Below are 13,173 nucleotides of genomic sequence, written 5' to 3'. Positions count from 1 at the left end.
TCTGTTTGGTAGTATTCTTGGTTATTCTGATCAGGGACCTCTGAGTTAGAAATGTCTGCCAAAATGTAAGAGTAGGGTTTGTATAGCTATTTAAAATATAGATAATTTCTCCAATCTGGTTCACCTGGGAGCCTGACAAACCTTTGTACTGGCACAAATGAAGGATTAAAATGAAGGGCTCAGGGCAAGGTGAAGAGAACAAATGAGCTGGTAAGATATAGAGGTGGTGGCAGGAACTGCTTAAGTCAGCTTTGCCAACAAGAGAAATACACTGTGGAATCACAGCCTGAATGACTCATAGCTTCTGTTAGTAATTGTGCTCCTAAATAACAGTGACAGCTCCACAAGGACACTCCAGTGTCAAAGTCCTACTTAAATTGATACACACTTGATCTTAAATCCTCTAAACAAGTAGGCCTTTAAAAATGATTATTATTCAAATTATTATTAAAAAACAACTTTGTGTGAACTTATCTTAAAATCAGATTTCTTAACAAATATTGCTTATGAAGTAAGCATTATTAGAGCAAAGTGAAAGATTGCAATATTAAATAAGAATAAAAATGAGAGAATTTATTATTATGTCCTTCTGGATATGTGAAAAATAGTTTATTATTATATGCTTCCAGATATCACATTTAAAAGGTAATTGATTCTATGCTTTTTATTGTCATTTCCATTTTTATTTGTAAAGGACTTTTCTTTTTTTAACAGGATTTAGGAATATGTAAGAGACAATATACTAAAAAGCGCTGGTCAAATTTTGATGGGAAACATCCTTATCCCAAATGTTTAGATGGTATAATAGAGAAAAAGAAGTAAAAGGTGTTGCTGCAAATTTAAAGTGTAAACTATTGTGTTGCTTTTTCAGTTAGCGGTCTAAATTTGGAAGGCATTCTGAAAGGTCTGTTAAATAAGAATACATTTCTATACTGTGCAAAGCGGTCTTTGTGCTTAAAAAAAACCCCCAAAAACCAAAAGCAAAAAAACCCCAGAGGGATAAATTTTTGTTCTATCAGAGATCCAGCTTTTTTTTAATATATTCCATACTTGAGTATGACTTTTTTGGCTCTCCTCCAGTGCCTCCAGTTTTTTCTTTGAAGGTCTTTTTTTTTTTTAAGAATAGTCAAAGCCACAGTTTTATGAGTCTCACTCTCTGTATGATGTGTTTCTAAATGAGATCTTACAGCCTACTTTTCCTTTATAAGGAGATCCAAATGCTGCATTGGTTTCCAGAACTTTAAATGCAAACATCATACCTTCAAAAGCTGGTTACTGTAGCTGAAGGAGCCTGTAAAATTTGAATTTGTTTCCAGCTTTAATATTTATAGTAATTGCTGTGACATCAGTAAATAAAAGCCTCAGTGTAGTTACCTTGTCTTCCACTGTGTTCTGTATATTACCAGTAGCACTGACACAATGTTATATTCCTTGGGAATCCTTGATTCCTGAAGCAGATTTCAAAACCAATAGAAGGAGCAGCCTCAACACTGACTGGTAATCTACATTTCGTATCCAGGAGAACACAAACCATTTCTGTTGTCTTAAAGGACAGCTGTACATTTCAGAGGACAGGAAACTGGAATTTTAGCAAGAAACTGACAAAAGTTTTTGGAAACTTGCTGAGATACTTACTGATGTCCCTATTCCTACATTCAAGACTGCTGATATAGCCAAGTAAAGTAAACAGAGCCTTGAATGTTTTGTACTCCTATAAATATGCTAATGAGCAACACAGTTGCCTTTTGTCAGCATTTTCCAGTGGTGTTTCTGGTTGAATAGCAGTGAAGCTCAATCACAAGAACCAAGCTGTATGTACTGAATCAGGGACAGGGAAAGAGAGTGATCTGTGTTTATGCCCTGATCCTCCTTAAATTTTACTTTTCTGGCATAGACAGGCTGAGTCTTTATTTTGAGTATCATGGGAGTATCATTACCCAACCTTCTTTAGCATATTAATGAAAGAAATATGAAGAAAACAATAAAAAAACTTCCACTGCTCTGAAAAATACAGATATCATAATAGTTTACTGTCACATGAATTTAATAATATGACAGTATTGTTAAAGTTCACCTTTAACCCTTACATTCAATGAAAGAGAATGGTATATGGGTCTAGGTTAAGAATAAACATAAGTATTAAAGATCAGTCTTTGCATGCATATTTTACATGGGTCACAGGAACTGAAGGTGTCTTTTCTAAATAAACATTAATTCACAAGAATTTATTTATCTACATTTTTCTCATTTTCTGTATAGAGGTATTTAGTTGATACTCAGTTCAGAAGGACACATTTCCTGGTTTAATCTATGTGTCTGTACCAAAACAAATGTGGAGATACAGAGAAAATAAATTTATCATGGCTTTAACGAAGTGGACAGCTAAGATATATATATAGAGATATATATATATATGTATGTCTATAAATGATTAGTAAATCTGAAGTAGTGGCTTTTTGCCAAATATCTGTATATGCATATATGTACATTGATTATTTTTTCTCCCTCCCCCCCAATATTCTAATTAGGTGAAGTCTGCTGGTCTCAGCTGCCTTTACAGTTGACTTCTTTGTCAGTTCTCAGATGGCCAATAGGGGTAATTTTGCATGGGTGACTGATTTCTTTCTTTCCATAATGTGCCCAGTTTGTACAGGCTTTGCTTTCTGCACACTGCTATATTTCACTGGTTTGTCTCTAAACCAGCCATGTTTAGAGTATACTTGATTTGCATTATGTTTTTTCTTTGATTTTCTTCAATAATTTGAGCTTGAATTTTTTTATTTTTGGGGGGGGGGTATGATGAGCAACACATTTAATTGTAATAACAGAAAAGTCCAACAAATATATCTGTATGGATGTTATTCTATGTGGATGCAAGTAAAGAATTGTTATTCCAGTAATGTGGCAGAATTCAAGTTAATGAAGGAGAAATTTTTTACTTAAAAAACTACAACTGTGTGTTGGAAAATTGCACAAAGTTTATGTATGAAATATTTATATTGTATAATTGTGGTTTATGAGGTTAAGGTTTTATGGCTACAAATCCTGATGCAGTGTTGAAACTTGCCTTAATTTATGTAAAGATTGTCAAAATGGTAATGAGAAGATTGAAAATGTAGTAGTGGTTTGTGACATCTTCCTAATGCTGCTGTTAGAGCACTATTTGGAGACATTTTGCTGCTGTTAGTTTTTCATGTTTACAGTATACGAAGTCTGATCTAAAGGACACAAACATCCATGGAAATTTCCCTGTTGACATGACAGACTTTGGAATAAGTCTGTGTTTGGTTTCCTTCAGTCCAGGACCACAAACACTCTTACAGAATACATAAATATCGGTCCTACAAAAGAGAAAACTGAAGCAACACATGGTGACTTGCAAAATATGTAGGAAGTATGCAAGCACAGAAGGAGGACTGAGTTTTATCCTTAAAATGGATAGGTCCTCCGCAAGTAGAGAGCATCTTAAGGGGGAAGAAAGCCACTATAGTTTTCAGACAGAACTTAAGACAAAACATAACTGGTCTTTTATTGTTTTGGCATGTTCTCACTACTAAGACTTCTGGCTGTGCTTCCTCTAATTCCTCTTGCATTCTTGTTGCCATTCACCTGTTCTGCCTCATTCTCCTGTCTGTTACATGGCTCTGCCTCCCCACTTACCAACTTGCTCATGTTAGTTCCACACTATCTTTTGTTTTTACCATGTCTTTTCTTCATTATAAATAGATGAATAAGTATATAAATAGTTTGTATGTGTTAACAGTTGTATGCATGTTATCACTCTGACCACTTTGATAATACTTCAGAGTATATTTTTATAGTTTTATTATACTGTAATATTTTGCATCTTTGGGGGGGGGGTGGGTTTTTTTTGTTAAAATTGTGGCTGAGACAAAAATGAAACAGGAAATTTGAAAGTGAAATGTTTTGTTTGTTCACAACCTATAACCTTTATATTTGAGGATATTCAAAATACAAAAGTGTATTCAAAAGACCAGCAAAGCAGCGGAAGATGCAGAGAATGGAGGGGGGCAAAAGGTGTCAAAATATGTATTTTTTTTATTATTATTCATTTAGCTATTGACAGTATCAAGGAGCTTTTATTTGGAGAAGGTGATAGAGAAGAAGAGTTCAGACAGTTGCAGAAGTCACACTTCAAAATGTCTGCTTGTTTGCACTTTCTTTCTTCAGAAGATTATATTTGGTTATTCCCACATTCACAATCCTTCAAAAATGTACCCTCCATATAATGCACAAAAATGTTTTCTTATCTATTGTAAGGATTTTTTTTCTCCAAATACCTTTCTCTTATTCTAGTGCATTTAGATTACTGCGAAAGAAAAACAGTAGTTAGTAATTTCTTTCTGACTGTTGTATAGTTGTATTAATACTAAGAGTGTTATGAAGAAAGGTCTCAGTGCACACTCAGTTTGGCCTGTGAAAATATTCCGGGGTATTTTTGTCAAGTGTCTGTGGGAGTATTTCCCTGTAAACCTGTGAGGCTCATACAGTGATAGTGTATGACTATCATGTGATTAATATATCTAATTGGTTTTAAATACCAGGTCTGATAAATCAGTACTTCAGTGTCTGATTGTTTATGAACAATCTTTTTCCTGCTTTTTGGGTAAATGATCTTAATAGTATCTATAAGCAGAGATTTTTGAGACATTTATTTTGAATCAAAACAATACTTTTTCATTGTTGCACACTTTTGCAACTCTGGATAGGCATGTAAGAAGAAGGACTTAATGAAGACAGATGCTACTGTAATATTTCTAGATTCTCTGAGTAGGAATAAGAAATACTGAAAATATAAAAGAAAACTACTTTGAAAAATTTCCAGAACAATTTTTTTTGGTTGTTCAGAGCAGCATCTGAATTCCAAACCAGACTTTCTCAGAATCCCTTTTTTAAGAGTTACGTACATCACCATGGTCATTTATTTGCATGTCTTATATTTATCCCTATTCTTAAGTCTGTTCTTTTGTCTTTTAGATTATGAATTTTGCAGTGACTCTGTTGTTGCCTGTGTTCATACATGATATAATATTCAAGAACAATAACCATCACAGTCAATTAAAGGTGAAGTGGTTGTGGCTGTCTAACTTGGCAGTGGCTGTCGTATTGAAACTTACAGGTCTCCAGAAGGCCTGATTCTTGTTATTAGGGTTGCTTCAGTATTTCTAGAGACGAGCTTTCTAAAACCAGAGAGAAACCCTGATCATTCATTGACTGTACCTGGATATTCCACTGTCACCTGTACACCATCTGCCCCAGGCACTGATGCTCTCTGTAGCTAGCACAGTGGTCCTGCAGGCAGCTAGCTGTAAGGCTGGTGGTTAAATTTGGTGGTTGTCTGTTACTGTTAGGGAAGAGATTTGAATAAAAAGAGCAATTACAAAATCCTGAATTATGCATAGTGAAAATTTTGCTTGATTAAATTTTTTCTTAATATTTCCTTTTCAAGGAAGGAGTCAGACCTTCTATTTCTAGGACAGGTTGGGAACTTAATGACAGTTGGGGTTTCTGGACATTACTGTGTAAAAATACTAACTGTATACAGTGTCCATCAGCATGACTACGAACCCCCAAAGGTTAGGTTGTTTATTTTGGTGACAAGATAATGGAGGGCCTTTTTTCCCCCCTTCTTGAGAGTTCATTGAGAAACCCAGCTTCTGTCCATGAGGAAATCAGATACACGCCTTCAGTAAGAACCTTTTTCAATACCTCATACATTTATTTAATGTAAGTCTATATATCTTCTGGGTGCCAAATTCTACCTGCATAATGTAATATAATTAGTATCTCACATAATCAGGATCTGTACAAGTTTGCTCAGAAAGCAAGAAACATGTTTTTGGAATTTAACTTTCCTCTGGTCAGTGTCTGCTTTATTCAGATTTGGTAAAATACAGTACTTAAGAAAAATTATTTTACTGATGCTCTTTTACAGGTGCAACTTATGTTAAACAATGTATCTATATATTAAAATAGATATCAATATGTTTAATGTGTGGGCTTTTAAGATTGTGCATAATCAAAGACTAAATAAGCAGAATATAGTTAGTGTACATTTTACTGTCAGTTTTAATCTTCTTGGAGGCATACAGCTGTCTTCTGCCACATATGACATATTCCCTCTTTTCCTAGTTCACTGCTGAGGGGTGATTGCCTCTGCTCAGATGCTATTTTTATTTGACCCAAAGCCAATTGCGTATATTCTCTCAGACAAAACTGGACCTGGCATGACTTCTTTTCTTTAAAGCTGCCCCGTTGAAATGATTGATGTTTGCCAATGACTGTCATACTGAAAATTAAGTCCTGTTCTTGCTTGATTTTTATATTGGTTTCTCAAATTTAGTGTTTGATTATGAACTAGACATTTTTATAATTTGGAAATGAAAGCTTATGAATGCTAGAGTTGCCCTTGCAGGCTGGAAGAAATCTCAATTTGTTCTTTGGAGATGTACTCATTCTCAGAGAATGTTCAATGTCTTTGATAGAACTGCTGTAAAATATGTAGGTCTTTCTGTGATTTTCCCACTCCAAGTTTTGGTTTTCAAAAAGATCAAAAATAGAACAGAGGATGAAAGCCTATCAGCCAAACCAGCACAGTCCAACTTTGTATTTTTAAGTCTGATTATAAGAAGCCGCTAGCTCAGGAAGCCTTGCTTGTCCAGCACTTATGATGTCCCTTGAGCAGTAAAAATGCTAATTAATGTTCACAGAGCTAAAACTGTTTAGCTTAATGGAGAGACTTATTTTTATTTTTGTCTTATTTCTGCTCTTCCAAACAGACCAAGGTTTTAATTCACGTTGAAATAAATGTAGGCCAAAACCCAACTGACATGATGATGAGAGCAATTTAGCTGAGTACACAGACTAAAATGGCGTAGTCAGTGTAGCATTAGATAATAGTTAAGATTGTGCTCTAAGTTGAAATGCTCCTTCAGTGAAGACAAGCCCTAAGAGAAAGATGTCAGAGAGCATAGGAAGCTTACTAGGGCAGAGACTAATATGAATGAAATTAAGTGAAAAGAAAATGTAACTGTCAAGCCTCCTAGCTTGAGCTGTAATATACTGTAAAATAAATTTCCAAAAGAAATGGCAGAAGTAATGTTTTAGCCAGAAAATGTAAGACTGCATAAATAGCTTATTAATTGATGGTCTTTGCAGTATATGTGTCTTTATAGTATAAATACTATAAATAATGTTCCTGCATGGGTTGCACATATCTGTAGATGATTGCTGCATCCAAATTCATAATGTTGTGGTCTTCCAAGTCAAAGCTATGTTCAATCTGTTTCCCATGCAGGGAGAGAGGCTCTTAGTGCCATTCTAACACTGCCAAGTCTGCTGTTTATAACTTGTATTTTCATGACTTGCAACATTATTGCCCTATAGCTCATTAACTTTAAATTACATGTATTATGAAAGAAACTATATAAATGAATTTTGTCTTGTCCTTTCCAATGGATGCTTTCTGATCATTATGTGAGAGAAATAGATCAACATCCATAGAAAATGGCTTTTGAGAAGCAAGATTTGGTACAGTGATTTGAGTTTTTGTTAGTGATGGCTGAATTGTAATTATAGTTGAGAGTATTTCCCATTAAAATTGGTAGCAACAGAATCACCAAACATGGTTTCAAATTACTGTATATTTTGGCTGAAAATTGTTGACTTCACGTATGTATTACTTTCCTTTATCACTAAACAATGTGTATATGCTATCAAAACTAAAATTTCAGCATTTTAAGAACTTGTTTAGACATTACTAAACATGGATCCATGCTTATGCAGATATAATAATCATTACTTTTTTCAGTACATTTTAAGTGAAATCATAATGTAAATTAATGTACTAAAATCTATTTATATTCTGTGTATTTAATAATTGTTATAATCATTAACGTCATAAGTCTGTTCATTGTTGCATGCACACTAAAACCTCCTCTGCTTTACAAATGGCACACCTACTTCTCTCGCCCCCCTCCAACCGCCACCTCAGACCTTACCATGATAGCATGAATTTGAAATCCATGTAGAAGAATAAGAAAGATTACTGTGCTGGATGTGCCATTTGTATATTATTGTTTTAAAGAAGAAATGATTGTAGCGTACATAACAGAATATATTTTTAAAGGAGATATTCTTTGCACCTTTTATCTTTGGAGCAGTAAGAAATTGTATCTTTCAAGCTCCTGAACAACCTTTCTCTTTTTTATAAAATATACTGTTAGGGAAGAAAGTATTTTACATTTATAGGCTGTTTGTTTACGAAACATTATTTTTTTTTGAGTCCTAGGCCACCAATTCCTCTGTCTCTCCTTCTGTCAGAAGAAGAAGCAAGCATAGTAATTCAGTCCTTCTGGAGAGGTTATCGGGTAAGAGTAATCTATAATTATTTTGCTTGATGTTGAAAACCGTAGGACTGTGAAGGCCCCAGGGAAAATCCTTACATAAATTTTAAGTAGGGGATACTATAAATAGCTGCTGAGACCCCCATGGTTCATTGGCTTTGGATGTTGCTCTGCCTTATGCCTAGTGACTGCAATTTTTTCACAGGCATTTACACTGATGTAATCTCACTGTTTTCCTCAACAACAGAAAATCTGCAGAAATTCAATTTTCAAAAGTACAGTTAACACTGAACAATTTTTTTTTTTTTTAGTTGATCTTTGGCTAGTTGCTGAAGGATGAAGTGTTATTTTGCTTCATGCAGGGATATGTGAGTGAGTGTGGAGATGCACAAGGAGAATTGGTGATGTCTGTTAAGGAATAAAAGCATACAGAAACAAAGGACAAAAAATTGAGACCTAGAATGAGACAGGAGATGTAGGACAGGCATGAAGGCTGTTATTCAAGGAAAGGGAAAACAAAATGGCAAGCAGATGTTGCAAGCCATACTAGTAATACAACACTAATGCAATCCCCAATTTAAGGGGGAAAAGCAAGGCGCATAAAATAAATACAGAGAAAAATTGGCTAATACTATTATTTTGGAGGGTAACAGCCATGCTAACCCTAGGGTATGAAATAAATTATTTTGAAAATCCTGAACAGATTCTGTCAAATATTTCTTTGAAAGGCTCTAACACCTTCACGCCTTGGAAAGAAATGCACTTGAAATTCAGGTGACTTTGGTGACAAAGAAACACCTTTGACTGCCTTTATCAAAATTTAAGCTTGTAAATAGCCTCCAGATATAGCAGCAGTTTCGTTGTGATGGACACTGAGACATCTCTGTCTGTACATCAGGTGTTCTTTAAATAACAATCAGTATATAACACTCTGTTAAGTTCTTCTTTACTACTTTTAACAAGCATGAATATATGAGTGGCTACTATAATGTGCCGTGCAGCCAAAGATGATGAAATACCTTGAAATGATCTTCTTGACTGATAGATTTTTGTGATGCTTTCTCGTTGTTCATTTTCCTTTATTTTTCTTTTTTTAAACAGAGATGGCATTGACACTAACATTAATGAGCACTGACAATATCACTGCAGGCACCCTTACAGTGGAGTGTCGCAAAAGCAACCATTATCCAATAACAGTTATGTTTGCTGAACAGTGTGAGGTTGCTCAGATACCTTTTGCTTCTACCAAAGCTTCTGCAGGGCACTGTCCTTCCTTGCTATATGTATTAACTTAAAAATTTTCACAGTAGTATTTATCATTCTAAACCAGTTCCCAGAAATGAGAGAGAAACTGTATCTATAAAAAGTAGGAGACATCAAAAATAATTCAGACTATAAAATTAGCTGTTACATGTTTTAGCTTATTAGAGCTGAAAGAACTTGGGTTTTTTAAAATTAAAATTTAAATTAAAATCAGAATATAAAATAAAAAATCATTAGTAAAAAGTTACTACATAGGGCAATGTGTTATCCTTGGGCTTGTAAATTAAGAGAACACTAAGCTTAAATGGGATTTCATTGCATTAATGTTAAGGTATATTATGAAAATTTACTAAACAGTTCAGATTATTTGCTTTTAAAATAAATATGCCTGTCAGCTAACGTTGATTTATTTTGGTAATAACAACACTTACAAATAATGTCCTTTTGCATTCTAAGGATATTAGTGTGTCACTGTTTTAAACTTTTTTTGATGTTTTTCATTAAACCTTGTTTTATAATTCACAGAACTTGGAACTCTTAAACACTATTATTGAAACAAAAATTTACACATGGTGATAACATTGAATAATTAAACACAAGCACACATACATATTTTACATGGCACTGTGATAAAGGAACAGTGTACTTCATCATTGGTCTTCTCAAGATACACTTTAAAGGACATAAAATCACATGCCATATGTACTTGTTTGAAAGACGGATGGAGAAGGATTCTGGACACACTGTTGGATTTCAAAAAAAGTAAAAGGCTTAGAAATCTAGACAGGATAGTTTTGTCTTTAACAATGCTATCCCAAATGTGAACCTTGTAAGTTTTTTATTCTTAAACAATGTCATATAAAGTATGAGAAACCACAGCAGGTTATTTTTCTCAGAGCTGTCTTCTATGGACTCAGACCATTTTTGAGATATTTCATTAACCATATTGATCTAGGCAGTAGAGTTTATCTACTTATATAACTGACTGAGCATCGTGTCTTCTCGTGATACCTTGCTTCTGCCACATCTAGCTGTCTGAGTGTGCCAGTATCAAAAACACATGGCAATCAGCAAAATGGATCAGGCAGTAAAGATGTTTCTATGTAAAGGCAAAAAAAAGCTATAGGTACAGAATATTGAGAACTTTTGATAATAAAGCATGATCAAAGCAGTACATTCATCCTTATCTGAAGCAAATTTCAGAAAAATACTTGTTTTGGTCGTAATAATTAATGGCTGCCATCAACAAAGTCCTTGCTACAATCTTTCATACAAAGACATTGATGAGTACTCTGAAAATCATGTCAAGTTTAGTCAAGAATTAAATTCCAGAACAAACAGCAGTGGAAGCTGCAACTGCTGAGTACTCTAAGGAAATCAGAAAGGAAGATGTCATTCTGAGGGGTCTCTTTGAGGGCAAGGAGAAGCACCCAAATAAGACTTGAGACAGCTCTGTCATCAGAATTCTTTCTCTTCACTTCTTATCATCCTCTTTCATTGGGGTTCCATTCATCTGTTGTGGGCCAAGGCAGTTTTCGGTATCTGACCAAAACCCTTGATTGGTAGGTATCAATTTTCCAGGCACTTTCCCAATAAAAGATGATATATTCCTTCACCTCTCTACTGCAGAATCTGTGCTTACTGCCATTTGTTTTATGGGGTCTTTTTAATCTTTACAATTTGCATAACTATTCTAGACTGAAGGGATTTTTTATTAATACCATTTCCTCTAGTATTAAAGTGTTATCTTTCCGCTGTTGTGCAACATGTTCTCACCTAGCATTGAAAGAAGTTTATTTTGACTAAATCTGGTAATATCATGGAGTTTAAATGGGACAGTATTATGTAAATATTATCATGGAGTTTAAATTGGACAGTATTCTGTAAATATTCAGTGCTATTTTATACATAAATATTGCTTGAGCAAAAGTTAAATCAGAATTGAAGCAGGTTTATCTTTATATCTTACAAAATGTTATTGTGCTTTTGCTATCACAATTTATATTCCTTTCCAGCAAGTTGTGGCTACTAGCAAGGGCTCAAACCCACAAGGTCACACGAATATTCGCTGTTATTTACAGCAAGTGTAGATTCAATCCAAGTGACTTGGGTAAGAGTGAACTCTCACTTCAAAGTTAAGACCCCTTCAGCGTTTCATGCATTGCTGGTCTGCAGGAGAGACACATCAGTTGTTTGGCCAAGACTCTTGACTCTCTGATTATTTGCTTGGAGATTTTTGCTGCTGAGTTGTGGCTTTTTAATCATGGTAGAATTACAGTCTGATTACAAGATAGACTACTTTCTGAGAAATTATTACAACTGTGCTAAATTATAATCCATTAAGCATATTTGGAACATGTTGATAGTATTTTGTTAAGTTCCTGTTACCTGTTTTACTGCAGGTGGCGTATCTGTGCTCCTTTTTCTTTTCTTTCACTTTTCTAAAAAATCACTTTGTTCTCGGAGCTCATGTTCACTGCTTGGATTTAATGTTGGACTTTGGAGTATTTGAGTCTATTTGACTATGCCTTTATCTCAGAACCCTGTATTTTGCTATGTATTTCACTATACTGTCACTGTTCTATTTATCTAGGGAGAGTATACAGAATCTACCATACTTGTCTTTTATGTTTTAACTGTTAAGAGTTATTGTCTTCATTTGCAGTATATTTGGCCCTGTCACGGGCCAAAATACAGGTCTTGCATAGCTGCAGTTGTAAATGGACACTTCATTTTCTCAAGAATTTTATATTTAGACATAGAGGTAGTAATTTCTCTGTATTCCTGCTTCTTTTCTGTTACTGTCATTTATATGTCCCATAAGCATTCCCTTAACCCTTTCCTGTGCAGATAAACTGACTCCATGTAATAGGGAATTATGGGTTTTATAAAAGCATACATGACAGTATAAAAGAAAAATATGTCTCTTGCAAGCCTAAAGAAACTATCCCATGTTTGGGATTATATTTTATTTTTGCAAATAGTATTTGATGGATTTAATAGAAAATGGTTTTGATTTTTTTGTATAGCTGAAAAGAAGTTCACTAGTAACAGTAACATTTTTTTTTTAATTTTTAAAATTGCATATCAACCTTGTAAGAACTTCTTACAGCTTTTATAGAAGATAATACAGAACTATATTAGTATAATGAGATATTATTAGAGGCCTAAGAGGTATCTGATGTCAAGTCACTGAGTAAAAGTCTTGCCTGTCTTTATTGATCACGTAACCTTGTATTGTATTTCTGCTCTGCCAGTGCACTATCTGAAATATAGCAAGTTATCTGCTCCTAAGTGGATTGAAAAGCGCTGTGGGAGTTCAGCTACTGTCTACTGCATTCTTAGCTGCACCACAAAGGAGAAATTCTGGCTGGAAAGAATACTTTTGATAAATAATTTATATTGGTTTAAGGTTTTGTTTGTTTGTTTGTTTGTTTTAAACTAGTGGAAAACTAAGTCCTGCTCTTTTGCTCTGTATGTATCTCAGGAAAGTGGGACAAAACCCGAGTGTAATGGAGTAGAATAACTGAGTTCAAATCACAGA

At 34.4% G+C, this 13,173-nt stretch overlaps 1 protein-coding gene across 1 annotated transcript in view; it reads left to right on the top strand.

Annotated features, from left to right (window-relative positions):
* Nucleotides 1-13,173, top strand: part of IQCK (IQ motif containing K) — a 55,616-nt gene that overhangs the window by 13,796 nt on the left and 28,647 nt on the right. Inside the window, exon 7 of the mRNA XM_052772413.1 lies at nucleotides 8,306-8,390. Coding sequence (XP_052628373.1) covers nucleotides 8,306-8,390 — 85 coding nt within the window. The remainder of the gene's footprint in view (nucleotides 1-8,305; nucleotides 8,391-13,173) is intronic.

The sequence above is a fragment of the Harpia harpyja genome, chromosome 21 (assembly GCF_026419915.1).
Source record: "Harpia harpyja isolate bHarHar1 chromosome 21, bHarHar1 primary haplotype, whole genome shotgun sequence".
Lineage (NCBI taxonomy): Eukaryota > Metazoa > Chordata > Aves > Accipitriformes > Accipitridae > Harpia > Harpia harpyja.
Note: the sequence above shows the minus strand (reverse complement) of the source record. Positions and strands in the feature narration are given on the sequence as shown.